The sequence below is a fragment of the Trifolium pratense genome, linkage group LG3 (assembly GCF_020283565.1).
Source record: "Trifolium pratense cultivar HEN17-A07 linkage group LG3, ARS_RC_1.1, whole genome shotgun sequence".
NCBI classification, from domain to species: Eukaryota; Viridiplantae; Streptophyta; class Magnoliopsida; order Fabales; family Fabaceae; genus Trifolium; species Trifolium pratense.
This window is the reverse complement of record NC_060061.1, coordinates 23,585,850-23,606,812: the sequence shown is the minus strand read 5'-3', so window position 1 is coordinate 23,606,812 and position 20,963 is coordinate 23,585,850. Positions and strand designations below refer to the sequence as shown.

The following is a 20,963-nucleotide window of genomic DNA, read 5'->3' as shown; positions in this document are numbered from 1 at the left end:
TTCTGCCTAATATGCGCTAACAGAACAATGTCGAACAACAATGGAAAGTATGTGTCTTCTCACCGATCTCCACCTAGTCACCTCCTTAGTCCCCTATTCATACCAAGCAATATAGCAATTATTTGTACACCGAAAATTGGCTGCTGGTTCTATTCATTTTACGGATCTTATCTCTATATTCACCCAACCCCTATTCTCGTCACCACGGCCACCCATGAAAATTAAATCAACTCGTTGAATTGAATAGTTAAATCATTTGCCAGTAATAATACAAATTGTAATTGTTTCTCCAATTTGATTGCTAAATTGATTTTGTTAATTGTTTCTCCAATCTTGATTATTAAATAGATTTTGTGTACTGCACCACACACAACACCATCAGCAAAAGTAATGAGAATGAAAAAAAAAATTCACGGTGAAAGTGACAAAGAAGGCTATAGGTAGAGTAATGATGAGAAAAAAAGTGACAAAGAACTACACTGACATGAATCTCAAAGACAAGAAAAAGAAAGAGACTCAGATTTTGCGAGTGAAAGCTAAGAGAAAGGATGCACAATTAGTAAAGACGCTCACCATAAATTTTAACTCAATAAATATCAGCCTTTAGATTAAAATAAATAAATGGTTGAGATTTGGTGTCAAATTAAACTTTGACACCTGGTGTCAACGGATCCTATCTCTCTCTCTATATATATATTGATTATAAAAAAAAAGAACAAATATATATTAACCGTTAGATTAATTTTTGCTTAATGACCTTTTTTTTATGAAAATAAAAGAACAAATATACGAACATGTGGGTTGGGAACGGAGAGTGGAGTAGCACTCTTTATTCTATCATTTCTCCTTAAAATCTCCAAAATTTGGATCATTTATCATATTTAAATAAATTATTACGTTAAATATAAAATTAATTTTACAAATAATTAAAAAAACCATAAAATATTAAAATTTTAATAATTCACATTTTTCATGTGTTAAAAAAATATCTATATTTTTCATTGAACGTTAACCCGTGCATTTGCACGGGTAAGTTATACTAGTATTTCCTAACATCAGAGATACATGGGCTTGTTGGACCTTATTTTAGTGTTTCTATAAATGATTAAAATCCAACGCGGGAATTGCTGGATGATTCTCAATTTCTTAAAGAGGAAGAAATAACTGTAAGTAAGTAAGTAAAGAAGTTGGCATACTCAGATCACTCTCCATCCACGCTTACTACACGTACTCTCTCCCGCCACGTGTTTTCTTTTCTCCAACATGTCGGTTTTCTTCCTTCTCTCACTACAAGAAAAAAGGAATATAGTGGCAGCCAACTAGCTGCAGTTGGCTAATATCCGTCGCCGCTTTCAACATTCACCGCAGTTCAAACCGGCAGTTCAAACTGCCCCTGTTTGCTTTTAAGATTGCACGCGTGCTATGATCTCTATAATTGCATTCGCTCAGTCAGAACACTCATTTATGAAAACATAAATCTGAATCACGTTGTCAATTAGGGATTTAGCACTTCCTTGCCATCCGCCGCTTTTCCGGTTGTAGCTCCGATTACTCTCTCTCAACACAGGTTCCTATCTCCTCCTCTCTCTCTCTCTCTCTGTATCACTCTTTGTATCTCTCTCTATCTGCGATTACTTAATTGTTTGTTAACTTGATTATGATTATTTTGAGTGACGATAATTTGTTAATTTGTTAATTTCTTGGATTCTTTACAGTTTGATTTTAGGTTTTTTGAGTTTAGTGGTTTAATTTCTTGGATTCTTCTGTTGTTTGATTGTTAGGGTTTTGATAGTTTTGAAGATGGAATGTTAATTTTCCCTTTGGATTTTGCTTGAAGCTGTTCTGGTATGGTTAATGCTGATATTTCTTTGTACTTTTTTTCTTGTTCTTTATCTGTTGTATTTAGTTTTTGTTGCAAAATTACCTACCCATTCTTGCCACTTGAGTTTCATTCCTGATATTAATGGATCTGCAATTACACAATTTAAGCTGTTAAGTTTTATCAAAAATCAACAGCACTAAATTGAACTCACACTACAGTAATTAACCAGTTTGCAGATGTAGGGCTTATAATCAAAATTGCACAACATTTCCACAACCTCTGTACATTCTCAAGTGACTGAGATGGATATATATGTTTTTTTAATTGGACAATGGTGAAAGATATTATGTGGAAAGACATTCTTCTAATTTCTATGAAGTGCTTATTTGCTTATTTCTATTTCAATTTATGAAAGATATTTTGTTTTTAATTCCCTATCTCTCCCGTGGAAAATGTAATTTTATAGTTTTCATGATACAGGAGGAGTTAGAATTAGAAACACATCGCAAAGAAAATTCTTCTCTGACTGATGCTGCATACACAACAGTTTTTGGAAAAGAACATCCAGGACGTGTTCGAGGCGTGGGATAAGTGTTCTCCCATCTCAATACCTTGGAAGCTCACAAGAGCTCCATCCAGTTTCTAATGATTTCATAAAGAAGCATTTTCACTCATATTCCTTATATCTTATTGATATTTGTGTTGTATGTTTTTATAGACTTAATCTCTTATTGAAATTTACATTGAAGCTCCATGATAATAGAAACTAGCAAATAGAAAACTATCATTCAAACATGTTATACAATTAATCTATTTACTTGCATTTAGACTTAGATGATTGTAATTAGTTAAACTTGTGAATTTTAAATTTAAGCTTAGTTTTAATATTTTAACTTTAGATGTTAATTTGCTTGTCTATGTTATGATATTTTTTACACTTCAAATGTTGTGGTAATGTATAGTTTTGGAAATATAAGCTCTGCAAAATTGAAATCTAGTATAAGCTCATGCATGTTCAACTCCTGGGTTTTATATCCTAAGTCGTGACTCTATTTTATCTATAAGATAACATAGCATAAACTAAATCTTGCAGCTTTCTTATATCCTTGAATTCGATGGAGCATATAGTGGAAATCCTGGAAGGTCTGGAGCAGGAGCTGTGCTGCGTGATGGGAACCAGGTGTCTACTCTATGCATCAATATTCATATTTGTACTATAAAGCTATATGCTATATATCAAATGTAGTAACCCTTGGGTCTCTTTACAGGTTCAGCGCTTCAGTCAAGGACTGGGCACTCAGACAAATAATTCTGCTGAATATCAAGGTTTAATTTTGGGATTGAAAGAAGTAGCCAACCAAGGATATGATCGTGTTTATGTTCGAGGTGACTCTCAGCTTGTTTGCAACCAGGTTAGTTCCCTTAGAGAGAGTATGCATTGACCAACCGTGGTCTATATTTCACTACTTAACTTGCATCTGAATGAAATGAATGATGATAAAAAGAAAAACATAATCCAATTGTTTCAAAAATATTGCATGTTGATTTGAAATTACAAGCAATTATATGGTTTCTACATTTTGGACAAGAGAAAATTATGGATTTGAGGATTGAGGAAATCATAGGTGGTTAAGTTAAAAATCATGTACAAAAATTTCATTAGTTTTGTTCTTCTACATTAAACACAATGTAAGGATTCATTTAATTCATATCATTCCCAATGGTTAGTTGAAGAAGATTATTACTACTGATCATTCTGCTTCTTACTTATTAATAACCATATTTTTTCTAACGAATTTACCACATTTTTTATTGGTTTTGCAACAGTTTGAGGGTTCCTGGAAAGTGAACAACCAGAATTTAAGTGGCCTGTGTAATAAGGCTCAGCAGCTGAGGGATAACTTTAAGTCAGTCACTGTCGAACATGTTCCTAGGGTATTTACTTTTTCATCTAGCATTTGAAAATCATTTATGATCATACTTATTCAAATTGTTTTTTAATTGGCACATATGTCTACTACTAAAGATCACTAGCATATATCTTTATTGAAAATCATATATGATTCAAATACTTGAATGGTCAAAACCTGTATGATTTGAAATTAAAAATACTAGTTCTACTACTTTGAATAGAAAATCACTAGCATCAATGGCATTAGTCCATATAATTTTACCTCCCTGTTTCATGATTTTAACAAATGCCTGTTTTTTAATGTTTTAAGGGCCATAACACTGAAGTTGATGCTCAAGCAAGTCGGGGTAAATATCTCAGAGGTACGACTTCAAGATTTTTCTGACTTTTAATAACATTGTAGTTGATTTCTTGATTAAGGTATGTCTTAGGAACAATATATAAGATCAGAAGTAGAGAATCAAAGGTCTGTATAAGTATAGTGTTTTCATATGTCCTGAGGGTACTTGGTTTTTTTCCAGGTGGTACAAGAGTTTACTTGGTGTTTTCCTTTTCCTATGTCTCGATGTTACTTGTTTAATTAAGAGCATTGTAGAGACTTTGGTGAAGATGTAAGGTTCATGGATTTATGTGTCAAAAGGTAATCAATCATCCCTCTTTATAGATTTACTAGTACTAATCTCATAAGTGAATAATCCATTGTTATTGTATTTTAATTGTTTCTTAGTTGATACTAATTCGCAAGTTGTATGCTTGTGCTTAACACATTTTATATTCATTGTTGTTTTGATATGTCTATCTGCTTTGTGCATTAATTTTTGAAATTGTTGTGACAGTAGTGTGTGCTCTAATTTCCTGTATTTTCTATTCAGGGTGCGGGTAGTGTTTTTGTTCATGGCAGGTCTGCAGTGGGGGTGGTGGTTTGTTGTTTTGTTTTGGCGCTCAAGCTGTTCTTTATTTGCCTTTCCTTTTGGTCCTACCTGATGGTGTTCTGTTTTTTTTTTCTTTCTTTCTATTTGTTGTTTGTAGTCTGTGTTGTTAAAAGGGCCTATTGTTCTAGGAGGACTTTTTCTTAATTTTGTTTTTTTGTTTCGGATGATAGTTCTGGTTCCTGCATTTTTATGTAGGTTGTATCTTTACTCTCCAATGTGTAATCCTTGTACATATAGATAAGTTACTTTAATAATTTTTTGATGTTTAAAACAAAGGTCTATTGTAATGGGAAAGTAAGACTCATTTAGTTAGTGAGATTTGAGTAAATACCAATATAAGAAATAAAATAAAAAAGGAAAAAGAATTGAGTAAATACCCAATTTATTGTTGGGAATTTTTTTTTAAAACATTTTTAAGTTTTGCGGCGGTTCAAAACCGCCGCTATATTTTCAATATTTTTTAAAATTTCAGTAAAAATAAAACGCCACAAAACATTCAAAACCGCCGGAAAAAACCGTACTGGCGGTTATTCCAGCAGTTGCCAAAACCGCCGCTGAATGACCTAGCGACGCCGAAATCTGCGACGCTTGGAAAACCGCCGCTTACTCAAATAGCGGCAGTTCAAAACCGCCGCCGCTTGCCAAAGTCAGCTGCCGCTGCTTTTTCTTTTCCTTGTAGTGTCTTTCTCTATAAATAAATACAACAACAATTAAATCTTCTTATTCTTATCATAACAATTTCATATTTTAATTCGCAAATCACAAAAACCATCATTAATTCATCTTCCTCAATTCACAAAAACTACATATTCTTACATACTATAATGTCTCAAAAAACATCATCGTTCTACCCACAAGTTGAATCCACCAACCCAGACGCAAACTCTCCTTTCTCTCATTCATCTTCTTCTTCATCATCCATGTATCCTTCAATCACCACTAATAATCTCTCCTCACAATATTCAAACACAACACAACCACAAGAACATGTTCTTGTTACTGTCCCAAACGTGATTCTTCATCTCATACAAAAAGACTCAAGCGTCCACTTAGCTTCTGGTGACTTAACCATAGTAAATCTCAAAGAAGAGGAAAAAGTCATAGCAGTTCTTGCTCGCATAGGTCATCAAATCCAATGGCCATTAGCCAAAGACGTTTCAACACTAAAACTCGACGAATCCCATTATTTTTTCACACTTCAGATTCCAAAGAGTGATAAAACAGAGAACGAGGATGATGTTTTAAACTACGGAATGACGGTTGAAACAAATGGGTCAGAGAAATTTTCAATTTTGAAGAAACTTGATGAAGTTCTTGACAAGTATAGTTTTTTTTCGGTGGAAAAAGTGAAGGGTGTTAAAGGGTGGGAAGTTTTGGAGAAAAAGGAAGTTGTTGAGGAAAGTTCTGCTGCTGCTTATTGGACAACGTTGGCACCAAACGTGGAAGATTATAGTGGAAGATTTGCAAGATGGATTGCTGCTGGTTCAGGACAAATGATTAGAGGAATTTTGTTTTGTGGTGATGTTACTGTTGATAGATTGAAATGGGGGAATGATTTCATGAAGAAAAGGTTGCAACCTGGTTCTTCTCAATCACAGATTAGTCCATATGCTATGGAGAGTATGAAAAGGTAAGAAATTTTAAAATTTGAAAAAAAATTCTATTGTATGTTTTGTTTTTTTACAATTTTGATGATGTTATATATGTGGGAATTTTTTCAGTGTTAAGAAGTTGACAAAAATGTCAGAGAAAGTGGCTCTTGGTGTTCTATCTGGTGCTGTTAAGGTGTCTGGATTCTTTACTAGTTCTGTTGTGAACTCTAAACCTGGGAAAAAATTCTTTAGTCTTCTTCCTGGAGAAATTGTACTTGCTAGCCTTGATGGATTCAGTGAGTTAATTTATGACTTTTACAGTTTTACTCCTCTGATCTCAGATATAAGCAAAGATTCATTTTTCCGATTCATTGAATAATCGATCGATGAATCTGAAAAATGAATCTTCTCTTATATATGAGACCGGAGAGAGTTCTCATTATGTGTTCATTTATTTTTCTTGATTATTATGTTAAAGTATTTTGGTTTATTTATTTTTCTGACTTTTTGGCCGTGTGTATATGATGATGTTCAGATAAGGTATGTGATGCTGTAGAAGTAGCTGGAAGGAATGTTATGTCTACTTCATCAGTTGTGACTACTGGACTAGTTTCACATAAGTAAGTTTAATTAATTTTTAGTAATTTATTCCTATGTTCTATTATAAGTCATGATGTTAAGTATGATTGATTTGTTTTTAATTTTGACTGTTTGTTTTGGTGATATTTATTAGATATGGAGAAAAAGCAGGTGAGATTACAAATGAAGGACTTGATGCTGCAGGACATGCATTTGGTACAGCTTGGGCTGTGTTTAAACTCAGGAAGGCACTTAATCCTAAGAGTGTGATCAAACCAACAACAATAGCTAAAGCTGCTGCACAAGCAACTTCTGCTCAACTCAAGGCTAAGAAATAACTAGGCATGTCAACAAGAGAATACATTATAGACACACATAGACAGTAGTTTAATGTTTTCTTAGAGAAGTGTTCTTTACAATGGTTTAATGTTTTCTTAAGTCCTTGTTTACCATTTAGTTGATTAGAGAATTTGTATAATAACTTGTTATAAGTTATCAGGAGAGACTGATCTCATAACAAATTCAAACATAGATGAGCTTATGTATACATCTAAATAGCAACACGACTAATGATATACAATTGCAGAAGGGCAAAATACAATCAATAGGTGCAATAGAAATTATTCATTGTAACTTCAAAGTGCTACTTGCACATAGATATGTATACATCTATGAAGCACGAACACTGGACACGACATAGATATTGACACATCAACACCGATAATAATTTTAGAAAATGACATAATTAAGTGTAATGGACACGACATAGATATTGACACATCAACACCGATAATAATTTTAGAAAATGACATAATTAAGTGTAATGATAAGTGTCGGTGTCCCTATACATCCATATGAAAAATATTATGAAATTATACTTTTCATAATACTGTTGTTCTTACAGATGAAGTCTTCTTCTTTTCACTTAATAACTAGTTTTAAATGGCTTATAAGTCTTGAGATCCAAAACAACCCCAGCAATGGATCCAACAGCAGCTAATATTGAAATGATGAGACAACATCCACTAAGTATTTGAAGTGCAATCCACCTATTAGTCCATTTTCCAATCTTCTTTTGTGAAATGTACATATCAATTGGAAAGTAAACTGTTAAGGGCCAGAATCCAAAAGCTCCAAGTATTCCAACTACATCATTGAAAAATGGTAATAACATGGCTGTGATGGTTGTCAATAGCACAAAAATGGTCCTCCATATTAACCGGAACAAGTTGAGTTGGTACATTCCAATGAAGGGAATTGGTATTTCATATTCTGCTGTCACAAAATTGTTTTTTGGCCACTTACGTGCACTCCACTTCTCAACAAATGCAAATAAAGGCTGGGAAAATACCTAATACAAATATATAATATTCAATTAAATTAGATTATAGTACTCCAATTTTTTATATTTAGAACTTAAATGTAACTACATTTGTCAGTATTGTGTCGGTGTAAGATATTAGAGAGACGCTTTTAATCTGAAGTGTCGGTGCTACATTCTTAGTAAGATAAATGCTCAAGAGTAATAAGATATAAATACCTGGTATGCTCCAATTAGATGCACAACAATTGCAAAGTTGGCAATGTCAAGAAGCCAATAAGGGTTATAGAATCCAAAACCAGTCAAGAGATTTCCAGGTGCATGATCGCCAAAGGCGGCATATCCCATGCTTCCACAGAGTATATAAAATACTGTAGTAACAATGATGCTCACCATAGTGGCCTTTCTCATGGTTTTGTCCTCAGCAGGAGGAGACTTTAAGGTGTCCTGCAACATAACAAAAAAGCTTTCTTATATAATAATGTGATTTTTTTTATAAAGAATGTGTATACTTAACGGACACTTTAAGGTGTCCGACACCAACATTTATGATTGCATTGAATTATGTCATTCTCATAAATTATTATCGGTTTCGAGGTGTCAGTCTCCGGTGTGTATTTCTTGCTTCATAGGTATACTATCAAGATGTGCACTATCTCAATTACCTGAATTTCAATGAGGATAATGGAAAAGGAGTATGCAAAAGCCATTGCTCCTAGAGCTTGTAAACTTCTCCATATTTTCTGTGTGCCAGTGACTGTTCCAGCTTGTGTCACTGTGCCAATGCTAATCCCCATCAAGCTTCCTTGGAAAGTTCTATTTTCTGCAAGGTGAAACATAAGTTAGGAGTTGCATGAAAATAAGTGAGAAGTTGCATGAAAATATGTTTGTACCTGCTACTTTTGCCACTCCTAGACCCAATCCAACCGCAGAATAAGTGAAGGACATGATAGCTGCAACTATGGATAGCCACCATACTTGATCAAAGTCTGGGATTTGGGAAAGTATCACTTCTGCTATACCAAATGTTATCATGTACCAATTGCTTGACATATGACACGGATCTTTTCCATGACTCTCGTGGTAACAATTCGACCTTTTTATGGCCCTAAGAAACAAGCAGAAATGTCAATAACACATCACCAATACAGTTAATAAAAGGAAAATCTGCATTATAGGCAACTACGATGACTAATCTCTCAATGACTTTCGAGGATATTTAAGAATTGTCTCCCTAAACGACTAATTATCATACGATCAACGAACGAGATTGAATAAGTAACGACTTAGGTTTTAACAACTCACATCATACTAACTGAGGCAGCAATAGTGTATCCAATTGCAATCCCAAACAGATTCACATATTGTATCAAACCACATATTCTGACCTTTTTTCCTCCTGGAATCCAAAAACAATATACAATAAAATTTCATCATATATAACAACACCAAACACGAGTAACATGACTACATTACATGTTCTGGATCTTGTTACCTAAGATAGACTTTACTGCATTAGTGTAAGTGTAATTTCTCTGTCCAGTAACAGAATCATCTGTCCTGTAACACTGTGTTAGTAAGCTTGAAGTGTATAGATTCACACCGGCGAAAAGAATCATGACAATAGGTCCAATAGCCCAGCCAAGCTGAGCTATTGCCCATGCCAATGAAAGAACTCCCGAGCCTATCACAGCGGTGATGATATGAGCAGTTGCTGTCCAAAATGTTCCTGCAATGCAACAATTGATTTTTTACATTTTTTATCAGTAGAAATCGAACTCGGTGCCTCAAAATCTAAGATTCCGTCAAAATGTGATTTTAAATCAACTTATCTTATAAAATTATTTTGGTTGAAATTAAAGTTTGAACTTTGAAGTGAAATTTAGTCTATTTTTTCTCTTTGGCTTAAAACAGGTATCCTCTGAGTCTGCACGTAATTGCATAAACTAATCATTCGAGCCTTGTGGGACTCAAATAGGTGGCAAACTCTCCGTAAGAATTTAGTCTAAATTTTCGACTTAACATAAATTGAACCTGTTCTCTTGAGACGACCATCATCATCAAAGCACTTGGAATAATTAGGCTCAATGGTGATTGCTTCTGTCTCCGTTCGGATTTCGGGCCGTGCTTCCACTTCTAAGTAGTGTCTGATATCATACCTCTCTTCTATCTGTTATAGAAAATTGAATATCAATATGAGTCAAAGCATAGTATTAAAATATTGTCTAACTATTATAATTAAAAAGCTCTTACAACTCCATGGTGGATTCTGCTAGGAAGTGTTCTACTTCTTGGCAACATTGTTTAGCTGAATACTGTGACTACAAGTGGGTGAGAAAGGTGAATGTGTGAGTAATATGCTTTTGCTCAATCAGTGTGCATTGTGCAACCAATGATAGCTAGTACAGTAAAATTTAATCTGAAAGATAATTTCAGTCTCAGATTGCAATCAATGCTTTATTTTGGACCTTAGTTTGGTTATGGAACACGTGAATGGCTTATGAGGAAACAAACAAACTGCCATATTTAAGGGCCCGTTTAGTGCGCAGGATAGGATAGTGACAGGATAGGATATACAACAGGATAATGATAGGATAGGATATCAGCAGGATAACAGTTATCATATCCTGTGTTTGGTGCACACAGGATAACAAACATGATAACTATTATATCATATTTTTAATACATATTTGTTCATACCAATATGATAAGATACATATATGATATTGATATTGAACCAACTATTATGAGATGGTTCAATTTGCGTGGACAAGAACTCTCTAACAAAATATGATATTGAACCTTCTATCGAACTCCTGATCATTTGTTTAAGTAGCTCAAGACTCTTACGAGTTGCACATATTCATGTTTGGTTGATGATTTTTCATTGTGAAATTTTAATTTTGTCATAATTAAAAGCACAATTGTACGTAGTATTGTAGTACATATATATTTATAAATGTATACAATATTTTTCCCATTATAGTGAGACATATTTTTGGATGAAGCTAGGGGTAGGGAAGAGGGGGCCTCAACCCTGTAGAGAGAGTTTTGTTACACAATACTCTCACGTTTGTTTGAAAATAAAAATTAGAGATAATTTATAAACACTTGCATTCTTCAACCGAATGAGACACTTTTTATAAATAATAAAATTGTGAGGATTTATACAAGGCTCAAAGCGGATAATACCTTGAAGATATAATGTTGTAGACTTGAGGTTTGAATGTTGACGCTAAAAAGAGGGATATAAGCTATAGTATTTATTTCATTGCTTGAAAATTATAAGGTGAAGCGTAGTTTATAATCAACACTCATACTCTTTGATCCAACGAGGTGCCATTTAGAGGAAAAAACAAAATTGTGATTACTCATTCTCATAAGCATAGCTCTATTTGTATGGATATTACATTTTATATACAGAGTCGGGATTTGAACTTGAAATGTTCTACGCATTCACCTCAAGAGGTGAATTTCTAACCATTAAACTACTTGATTTTGTTTGATTTATATTGGTTAGGTTTTTTATTTACTTTTTTTCATTCTGGGTATGCTTCACTCAACAGAGTAGCTACTCATTAGCCCTTTTTTCCTTTTTATAATTGCTAGGTTTTTTGTTTTCTGTTAGTTAGAGGCCCATCTCACATTTTTTTTTTTTAATATTATGATTGCTAAATGCTAATCATAAGACTATAAATACTACTACTATTGTGTACATGTGGACCACATACCCAATAAAATGTGAATCTGCTGCTTGTGTCCAAAATATCTAAAAAATACAACCAAATATTAGTTGGTTCAGTGGTAATTGGCGCTAGACTTAATAGGGAGGATCACGGTTCGATCTCCCGCAACTGCATTTGGGAGGGGACTGGAACCACTTGATGTCAGAACTCGTCCCGAACTCTGGACTACTAGGGCCCCCATCCCCTTGGAACCAGAGGGTCAAAACAAAAAAAAAAATATCTAAAAAATACAAGATTTAGATACTCAAGTCTCACCATTTTGCTCATTATCTCATTCGATCTAAGACTTATGTGATGTGGATCCAATAAGAATATACTCTTTCCGTCCAAAAATATAAGCAAAATTGAGTCAAAGAAACTTGATGTATTTAGTTAAAAATTTAGACTAAATACATCCACTTTTGTTGAGCAACTTTTAATTATATTATGGGACGGATGAAATATATTTAGAGGAGTATATTTATTTTTTACAAAGTAGTCAATGAAGATCGAATCTAGTAGTTGGATCCAATAAGAATTTAGTATACAATGTTGTTCGATCGTAGTATAAATATTTAGAATCGCGATAAAAGAAAAACGAACGAAAAATTTGAAAATTATAAAAAAGAATTACAAGAAAGAGAAGAAAAAAAAAATCAAATTAGAACTAAATGAGAAGTGGAACAATGATCGCCACATTCAATAATAAAATAGACTGCGGATATGCTATAAAAATAAAATATTTCTAATAAGGGTTCAGCCAAAAATTTAGAGGAGCAAAACTACCTTTCACTTTCAATAAAATATTGAATATTCAAAACTCATGTACTAACCAAACAAAAAATGATAACAAAATTGTTTTTATTTAAAACAAAACAAATCAAATTAATAAAAGAAATCGGAGATTATAAGAGAAGCAATTTGGGAATGAGATTTACTTTTGCATCTATTTCATTTCTCGCATGTCCTACAAAATTATTAAAATATCTCTCGTCCGCTACTTAAGCAGTGGATTTTACGTTTTAAGTAGCGGACTGTTAAAATCTTGAATTTTCATGTAGGGTGTTTTTCCACAAATTTCTCATTTTTATAACGTCAGCTACTTAAGTAGCGGAAGAGTAAAACTGAAAACTCATAAGGTGCGCGAGAAACTGGTAAGGTGCCAAAAGTAAATCTTGGGAATAAGGTGTGTCATCTAACCAGACTTTGTTGGACTCAGACAAAGTCAACTAGGTTGAACTATGGGCAATCCTATTTCCCTTTCTAATAACATAGAACTACTTTTGGCACCTCCTTGAATGTTGTTCTAGCAAAAAAAAAATGTTTCAAAATTGATTGTCATTCTCCCTTTTCAATGCTAAGTTTTCCAATTGCATCCCATAACTATTACTATATATACTTTTTTTAGTAAACCAAAGGTATCCTTCGCATCCCCACGAGGTAGCTGAGATTCATTTAAGGGGTTGACCCCTCTCAACAAATGCTTCTCCATACGCACCGATCGGGGATCGAACCCAGGACCAAACGGTTAAGGGATCCAAGTATCTACCACTTGTGTCACACTATGTTGGTTACTATATATACTATTTTCAAGGAAACAAACTAATAATTACTCCCTTCGTTCCAAAATAAATAACCTAGTTGACCACTGCATTTTCCTTTTTTGACCGTAGACCACTGCATTAATAATTGCATTTTGTAATGTGTGCAAAAATCTTAAACGACACTCATTTAGAAGAAGAGAGTAATTTTTAGGGCGCGTGAGAAATAATAGAGACGCGAAAAGAAATTTCCTCTATACTTTACCCAGGTTTTACTTAGCGATCTATACAATATGAAAAATGACACAAACCGACTAAATATGAAAAAATTCTCTTTTTTGTGGGCTAAGAGGCCCAATCAAGAATATTCCACCATAGCATTTGCCAAAATAGTTTGTCCAACTTGGTTACTCTCATACTCTCAGTTGACCCAAAAAAAGACACTTGGTTATTCTCACAAGTTGCAATGCAATTGAAGAGGAGTTAATGTTTTCACATTGCTTGTATATATCTGTCATTTTCCTAAGTAAGAGATATATTAGATACTACTAATACTATAAGTGGGTGAAATCAAAAGGGAAAGTTGTTGGTTGGTCTGTACAGTTATTAATGTTTTGCCATAATGATCTATAAGCTGACATCATATATCAAAATCTAATCGGTAATTTTAATGATGTCAATCAGATTGATTATACTATATGCTCTAGTTGGTAGAAGCTCTAATATTTGTTTTTTGAATAATAATACATATATTATATTGTTTAAACTCAGTTATGGTGGTTGTTAAATTTAATATTCATTCATTCATTTTGATCATTCTATACTCTTTGTTTTCTTATTATATCTTGCTTCTCAAGTTTTATGCATATGTGGCTAGCGTTTGGGAAAGGAGACACTAAAGTTGGTTATTCTGCTCACCAAATTGACACAACTCGCTCATACTCTCATCTAATCTTTTTCTATGTGGTAAAGATTTCCCGATAATGATTTAACGCGGTAACTCTGTTAACATAGTTACTATATTAGTTGTCTAATTAGAAAGCATGTAGAGATCATAAACAATTGATTTTATTAATATGTAATATAGACTGTCTGATCTCTATTTAACAGTTGAAATGCATTATTGCGTGCTTTTTACATTGGGTCATCCAAATCCGAGATTTCATGCTACTTACATGAAAGTGGAGGGAGAGAGAAATGAGAAAACAAAAACGAATAATAGTAACTTAGCGATTAATAAATCGGTTTCAAATTACGGTATTCCTATATATAATTCTATCGAACTCACAGCAATCTAAATGAAAAAAATATGTAATTATAGTTTGATATAGATGTAAATTTTAGTTTTATTGTAGGGTAATTAAAGGGTCCCAATACCATGTGATGCCAATTTCATGTCTAAAAAAATCAATTCACCAAACCAAACAACTAATTTGGCCAATACTGTTTTGGAAGATTGCATGAGATTTGTAACTTTGGAATTTTCTCAATGGATGTTTGGCTCAAATTTTGCTGAAAATTCATTCTAGCTAGCTACCACTTTGATCATGCAATGCATGTGATTGTGATGCCAATTATATGAAATGAACATGTTCAAAACAACCCTTGATCAGATCAAGTACACTTCGATGACCATAAAGGCAGTATTCTATGCTATAAAGTGCTAGTTGTTAAATTTACTATTGAAAGAATAATTAATGTGTGAGGTCGATTAGTCGTGAAGTTGAAGTCTCTCTCCTTCCTTTTGTCATTAGTTAAATATATGGTTTAGTAACAAACTTTAGACCAAATTGTTTAAAAGAAAACTGTTCTTGAAGTAGCATTTAACATTTTCCTTTTTAATAAATTCGATCAATACATATAATTTTTTGTACTAAAATGCCATTATAATTTTGTCCTTAGTTGTTTTACAATTTGTTTTCAATGCAAAGATCATAATTGCCAAATGACAAGCAAATGTCAAATATTATTTGATTTCTATAATAGTCACTATTTTGAAGAAAAACATTGATTTAAAAAATTGGAATGAAAAAATAATTATAACATCACAGAATGTTCATGTAAGAAAAATCACACAAACTAAAATAAAATTGATTCAATTGGTAATGAGTTGACTCATACGATCACATGATCGTAAGTTCAAGAAACATTGTTGGTGTAATAATCTCGTTGTATCCCTTTGTGCGACCCAAAGTTATGTAGAGAGATCAACCTAAAGGAAAACCCCATAATTTAAGTATCACATTGATCGTGCATTTTGTTAATCTTCATTTTACAAGTCGGTGTTTCAATTCTAAGATGATATTAGAGGCTCTTCCACGATCTGCTGGGCTGTCTGCTATTAGGTTTCTGATCGAGTCATCCACAATTTATATCCTCACCTCAAGCCCAATAGTGTTGTGCGCAAGAGGATGTGTTAAAAAGTCTCGCATTGATTGCGAGATGACCTGAATATATATATATTTATAAAGTAGAGACAATCCCTACCATATCCATTGATGTACCTCATCTACAATTTCTAACCAGAACATAAAACAAAGGTAATAATGCAATTGTAATTAGATGCTTGCTGCACTAACGCAATAAGACCTATGCGGCTGATTATTTCAAAGGTCAATGTGGTCTCCACACTCCCCTAATCTTCAAAAACCAGATATCAATCTCTTAGAACGACAACTATTTATGAATTAGTTGGAATTATTGTACAAAGACGGACAAAAAGGAAACATAAGTTTCAGTGTAGTACTGCTGCAGTGCACTCTTATTATACAAAAAGCATATCAGAGAAGATGTATGTATGTATGGCAGAAGTATTACTGCTGCTATAAACTACCTGTCTCCTGCTGTCTTTGTATACCTCAACCCAAGTACATGTTGGGTTTCAAGTGCAAGTGGTTAAGTCCCACATATGTTGGATTTATAAGAGAGGTAACCCATTAACCTAATATCTTAAGGTTTTGGGTGGAGATGTAATGTCTCCCACTCTTGTGGTCCTGGAGCATTGACCTCATTGTTTCTCCGAGCTTCCATGGACTCCCCAACAATACACTTGAATAATACCATTCAGATTGTTCATGTTATGAATAAAAAAATATATATTAATTAACAAAATATAAAATATATACTAATAGCTTGTACCAAAAAAAGACGGTCTCCACGGCAGAGATATGGATCTGTGGCTACGCGTTTGCGGTGCGAAAATGCGAGTTTGCCATGGTTCGCTGGTACTCTGTTTCTGACGAATTCTGCTGCGAATTTTGGTGTACCAATTCGTGAAAGAACTGCTAACCGGTTCGCGCGAACCAATTCGCGGTTCCCCACAAAAATTATGTGACTATGATCAGGCCATCACCTTAAACTAAATATGATTACAAAATAAGATCCAAAACTTAATGTTCCATATAGTAGCAAGCTTTCTTTACCACGCTAAAATGCATGTAGGGCCGAGGGACATCCCAGTCCATAATGAATATGTAACGGGAATAAGTATTAGAATATTAATTTAATTATTTTGATATTAGTTTATTTTATGTCAATTTACTATTTTAGTCCTGATGGTTGTATTTAAAGGTAATGAATCAAAAGTCTCAAGAGTAGGGATTTCAATGATCTAGAATAGAATCTGATACCAAAGAGAGATTATGCAAAGCATAATATTGAATGAGAAAGTTTTTTAGAGAAGAAGATAATTTGTTGAATATTGATTGATTTTTCAAATGAGGCTCATTGCCTTTAAATACAACCTCAGGGATAAAATAGTAAATTGACATAAAATAAACTAGGCTAAATTGCATTTTTGGCCCCTTAAATTTCAGAAAATTGCAATTTTGGTCCCCTATATTTCAAAATAGCACTTTTGGCCCCCTAAGTTTCATGAAGTTGCAATTTTGACCCCCTATGTTTCAAAATAGCACTTTTGGCCCCCTAAATTTCAAAAAGTTGCGATTTTGACCTCCTATGTTTCAAAATAGCAATTTTGGCCCCCCTATGTTTACCCCTTTTGCAAAATGGAAGTTCAAGACACTTTTCTAAATGGAAGTTCAAGACACTTTTCTAAATCAAAATGACATAACAAATCAAGTCATTACATATATGAAGTCATTAAATAATTAAAAAGACATAACAAAAAGCACGAAGAGTTTTCAATTTCCATTGTTTCCTATTTTTGGATTTGGAATTAGGTTTTTTTTTTACGTATAGTGAAAAATCCTTTTGAATAAACGTCACGAAGTATTTGGTTAATTCTTTAGGATTTGAGATTATATATGTGTGTTAGTGAAAGAATAAATTTAAAGCATGTGACTTCTTCCTTTTATTTTTTTATTCTTTTAATTATAAGATAACAAAAAAATGTTGACGTGGCAGCTGAGTCACTTAAGTGACTTGCCACATCAACTTTGACTCGATCAAAATTGACCTTTTGCAAACGAGGTAGAGATAGGGGCCAAAAGTGCTATTTTGAAACATAGGTGGCCAAAATCGCAACTACTGAAACTTAGGGGGCCAAAATTGCTATTTTGAAATTTAGGGGGCCAAAATCGTAACTTTTTGAAACTTAGGGGGCTAGAAGTGCTATTTTGAAACATAAGGGGTCAAAATTGCAAGTTTCTGAAACTTAGGGGGCCAAAAATGCAATTTAGCCAATAAACTAATATCAAAATAATTAATATCTTAATACTTATTCCTGCAGAATATGATATACAATTATGCAGTATTAGTTTATTACAATAGAATCTCAAATTCTATATGGATCGACATGTTATAAACTTATTGTTTAAGAAATTTACGGTAGGAGAGAGCCTAAAGAAAGTAAAGCCTATATGGATATTCCAAGTAATGCCTAAAGAAAGTAGGCTTAATTAGTAAAATGGTCCCTTAAAGACATTTTTTGTTTCATATTGGTCCCTTAGAGAAGAAAAAAAGGTCCAAATAGGTCCCTTAAAAAAAAAAAAGTCCGAATAGGTCACTTAAAGACATCTCCGTTAATGAATATGTCTTTAAGGGACCTATTCGGATCTTTTTTTTCTTTAAGGGACCTATTCAGACTTTTTTTTCTTTAAGGGACCAATGTGAAACCAAAAATATTTTTAAGGGACCATTTTACTAATTAAGCCAAGAAAGTAATAGCATCTTCTAAGAGAGATTTTAGGTAGTAATGAAGATGGTTTGAGAACCACGATCACAATAGGAGTAGTAGACTAGTAGTGTCCGTTTTAAAAATAACCAGACGGTGTAAGTTGCGGACTAAATGCATAGCATATATCAAGGTGATTAATTTTGGTCGAAGACACTGTGAGACACAAAAGATGGATTCTTCTCTCTAAACCGAATTTTACCCATACACAAAAGATGGACTTGGTAGGGAGGACAGCAGTTCGATCCCACGCGACTGCGATCGGGATGTGGCTGGAACCACTTGATGCCAAAAATTGACCTCTAAACTATATTAGACGGTCCAGTGAACCGGATACTGATGATGAAAACCAAAACAACAAAAGGTCTCAAATTTTTCACTACTCAATTAAACCAATTCATTTTTTGATCGATAGTCTTTATTTAATATATAATATATAACCTCAATCGTGAAAGCTACTAGATTTAGTTTAATGGTGAAAAATTTGAGAGATTGTAGGTTCAATCCTAGCTCTATCGTAAATAAGAAGGAAATAAAACCTCAATCATGAAAAAATATTTAATAATATTTTATAGACACTCAAGCTGAAAATATTTAATTTAAAATTTCATTCAACAAAATAATACTAATAAAATTCCATTCATACAAAATTTAGAAAGATAAACTGTATCATTTGTCTTGTCCGTGTTTAAAGCTCTAGAACAATATATAAAACAAACTAAAAATGTAGACAAAATAATCAAAAACTATGAATTCCACCAATTGTCAAAAGTGGCAAGCAACTTGAATAGTGCAAAGAAATTTCCCATCACGACTTATGTGTGGCTAATTACTTACTACTACAAATTGGTATCATTGGACCACTTTCGTTTCGTTAAAAAAAGGGTTTGTATTTTGTGTGCATAGGGTTGAAAGATGATGCTGGGAAACTCATTGGAGTCTTGAGAACAAAAATAGATAAAATGGATTTTGGGTTAGTAAGTGTTTCGGATGGGATTAGAACAAATCTCTAATAGATTCTACTATAATGATACATATTAAGAATTTGTGTTACTAGCACATCTTAGTGTCGCCCTCTTAGAAATCGATCACTATGTGATCATTAGAAGTTGACTTGTGAATCACATCGAAAATCTTTCAATAACTTCAACGTAATTTAACCTAATTCTTTCAAAATCTTATCTAATAACAGAACACGTGAAGGTTCTCACCCATTTTACTGATCAAATACTGACTTAAACATTTAAAATGTGTAAGTAAAACATTCTCACATGAGAGTCCAACTACCATCCTCCATCGCGCTTCATAACTAGGGTTGTTGTCTTGTCGATCTTGATCCAATTCATATCAATAAGAGAGCCTAGGATACAATAATTTTACATCTAAAATGAAATAGAAAAAAGAAAAGTGTTGTAGCCTAGCCTTTTAGGCAAGAGGTTCAATTTAGTGAAAGGGATAGATAGTTGACTAGAAAGAAAAGACTACATGGGATACACACAAAGGTTAGGATGATTTTGTGATCTCACTTACACCAATCATAAATCATCTAAGTCCAAGCAACCATTACCTAACAATATGGGCATCCATACTTTTCACCACACACTAACATATCTTTTTCTTTCTCCACCCTCTTATGTATGATCTATAGGCCTATTTTTGCTTTTCATTTTTTCTTTAAAAAAAAAAAAAAAAAACTTTTTGGCAGCTTTTTTTTTTTTTTACCGATTTTCTGTGCTTATCTAAATCTTCTCATTATTTTGTAACCAAAAAAAATCTTCTCATTATTTAATCACAAGACATCTCACCAAACTTTGTGAACTTTTCCTACCAGCTATATATTTGCTATATTGCGCATATAGTTAATTGTTCTGTTTCTGTACCAGTCATTGTCATGGTTTGGTACGCTTAGGCCCAGTTATGGCCCAAGTGAATTAATAGATCTTCCTCTAGCAATACCAAACAAGTTATATGTCCTACAGACATAAAGGCACTAAAATATTCAAAAATATAAGGAAAATTCAACAGAATTTAATTCCCACTATGACTCTGTAACTAAAGCAATAAAAACAAATAGATAGGTAAGGGGAAGTTGTTAAAACTCTATTAGTTGTGACATTTTTATAATTTTGGCAATAAATAATCATACATCCCAACTAAAAATTTGTGAAATATCTTACATCAAAATAATATAATCTGAGTGTGTTTAAATGTAGTAATAATTAAAAAAATTAAAGGATGTAGAGTTCTAAGCAATTCAAATTATTCTATTTGAATTAATTTTCTTTTTTAAATATATATCTAAATCATTCATTATGAACATTTTTGGGTCATTTTTGGGTCATTTTATAAATTTTAAAAAAAAATTGAGTCAAATTTAAAATTTTAAAAATAGGGACCAATTTGCA

General features: G+C 33.0%; 3 protein-coding genes across 4 annotated transcripts; 2 read left to right on the top strand and 1 right to left on the bottom strand.

The window, feature by feature from the left end:
• Positions 1 to 2,361: 2,361 nt before the first annotated feature.
• Positions 2,362 to 4,920, top strand: LOC123914811 (uncharacterized protein Mb2253c-like; the record flags this gene model as incomplete). The annotated part of the gene is made up of 7 exons (XM_045965985.1): positions 2,362 to 2,526; positions 2,916 to 3,002; positions 3,091 to 3,234; positions 3,650 to 3,757; positions 4,045 to 4,096; positions 4,256 to 4,374; positions 4,607 to 4,920. Coding segments are annotated over 6 exons (615 nt in total), but the record flags the coding sequence as incomplete, so codon positions are not given.
• A 463-nt stretch (positions 4,921 to 5,383) lies between these two features.
• On the top strand, positions 5,384 to 7,516 carry LOC123913077 (protein EARLY-RESPONSIVE TO DEHYDRATION 7, chloroplastic-like). 2 transcript variants are annotated; one of them, XM_045963678.1, is made up of 5 exons: positions 5,388 to 5,545; positions 5,630 to 6,296; positions 6,388 to 6,554; positions 6,794 to 6,878; positions 6,992 to 7,516. In XM_045963678.1, the coding sequence occupies exons 1-5, from the start codon at positions 5,491 to 5,493 to the stop codon at positions 7,173 to 7,175; spliced, it is 1,158 nt and encodes a 385-aa protein (XP_045819634.1). In that variant the 5' UTR covers positions 5,388 to 5,490; the 3' UTR covers positions 7,176 to 7,516. The 2 variants fall into 2 exon arrangements, with proteins under 2 accessions (XP_045819633.1, XP_045819634.1); XM_045963677.1 differs by having other exon boundaries at positions 5,384 to 6,296.
• LOC123913076 (amino acid permease 4-like) lies at positions 7,434 to 10,638 on the bottom strand. The gene is made up of 8 exons (XM_045963676.1): positions 10,412 to 10,638; positions 10,193 to 10,328; positions 9,654 to 9,887; positions 9,464 to 9,557; positions 9,052 to 9,266; positions 8,824 to 8,981; positions 8,378 to 8,605; positions 7,434 to 8,188 (listed from the first exon to the last, which is right to left on the bottom strand). Exons 1-8 carry the CDS (start codon positions 10,457 to 10,459, stop codon positions 7,763 to 7,765), a joined length of 1,539 nt encoding a protein of 512 aa, XP_045819632.1. The 5' UTR covers positions 10,460 to 10,638; the 3' UTR covers positions 7,434 to 7,762.
• Between the last annotated feature and the right edge of the window lie 10,325 nt (positions 10,639 to 20,963).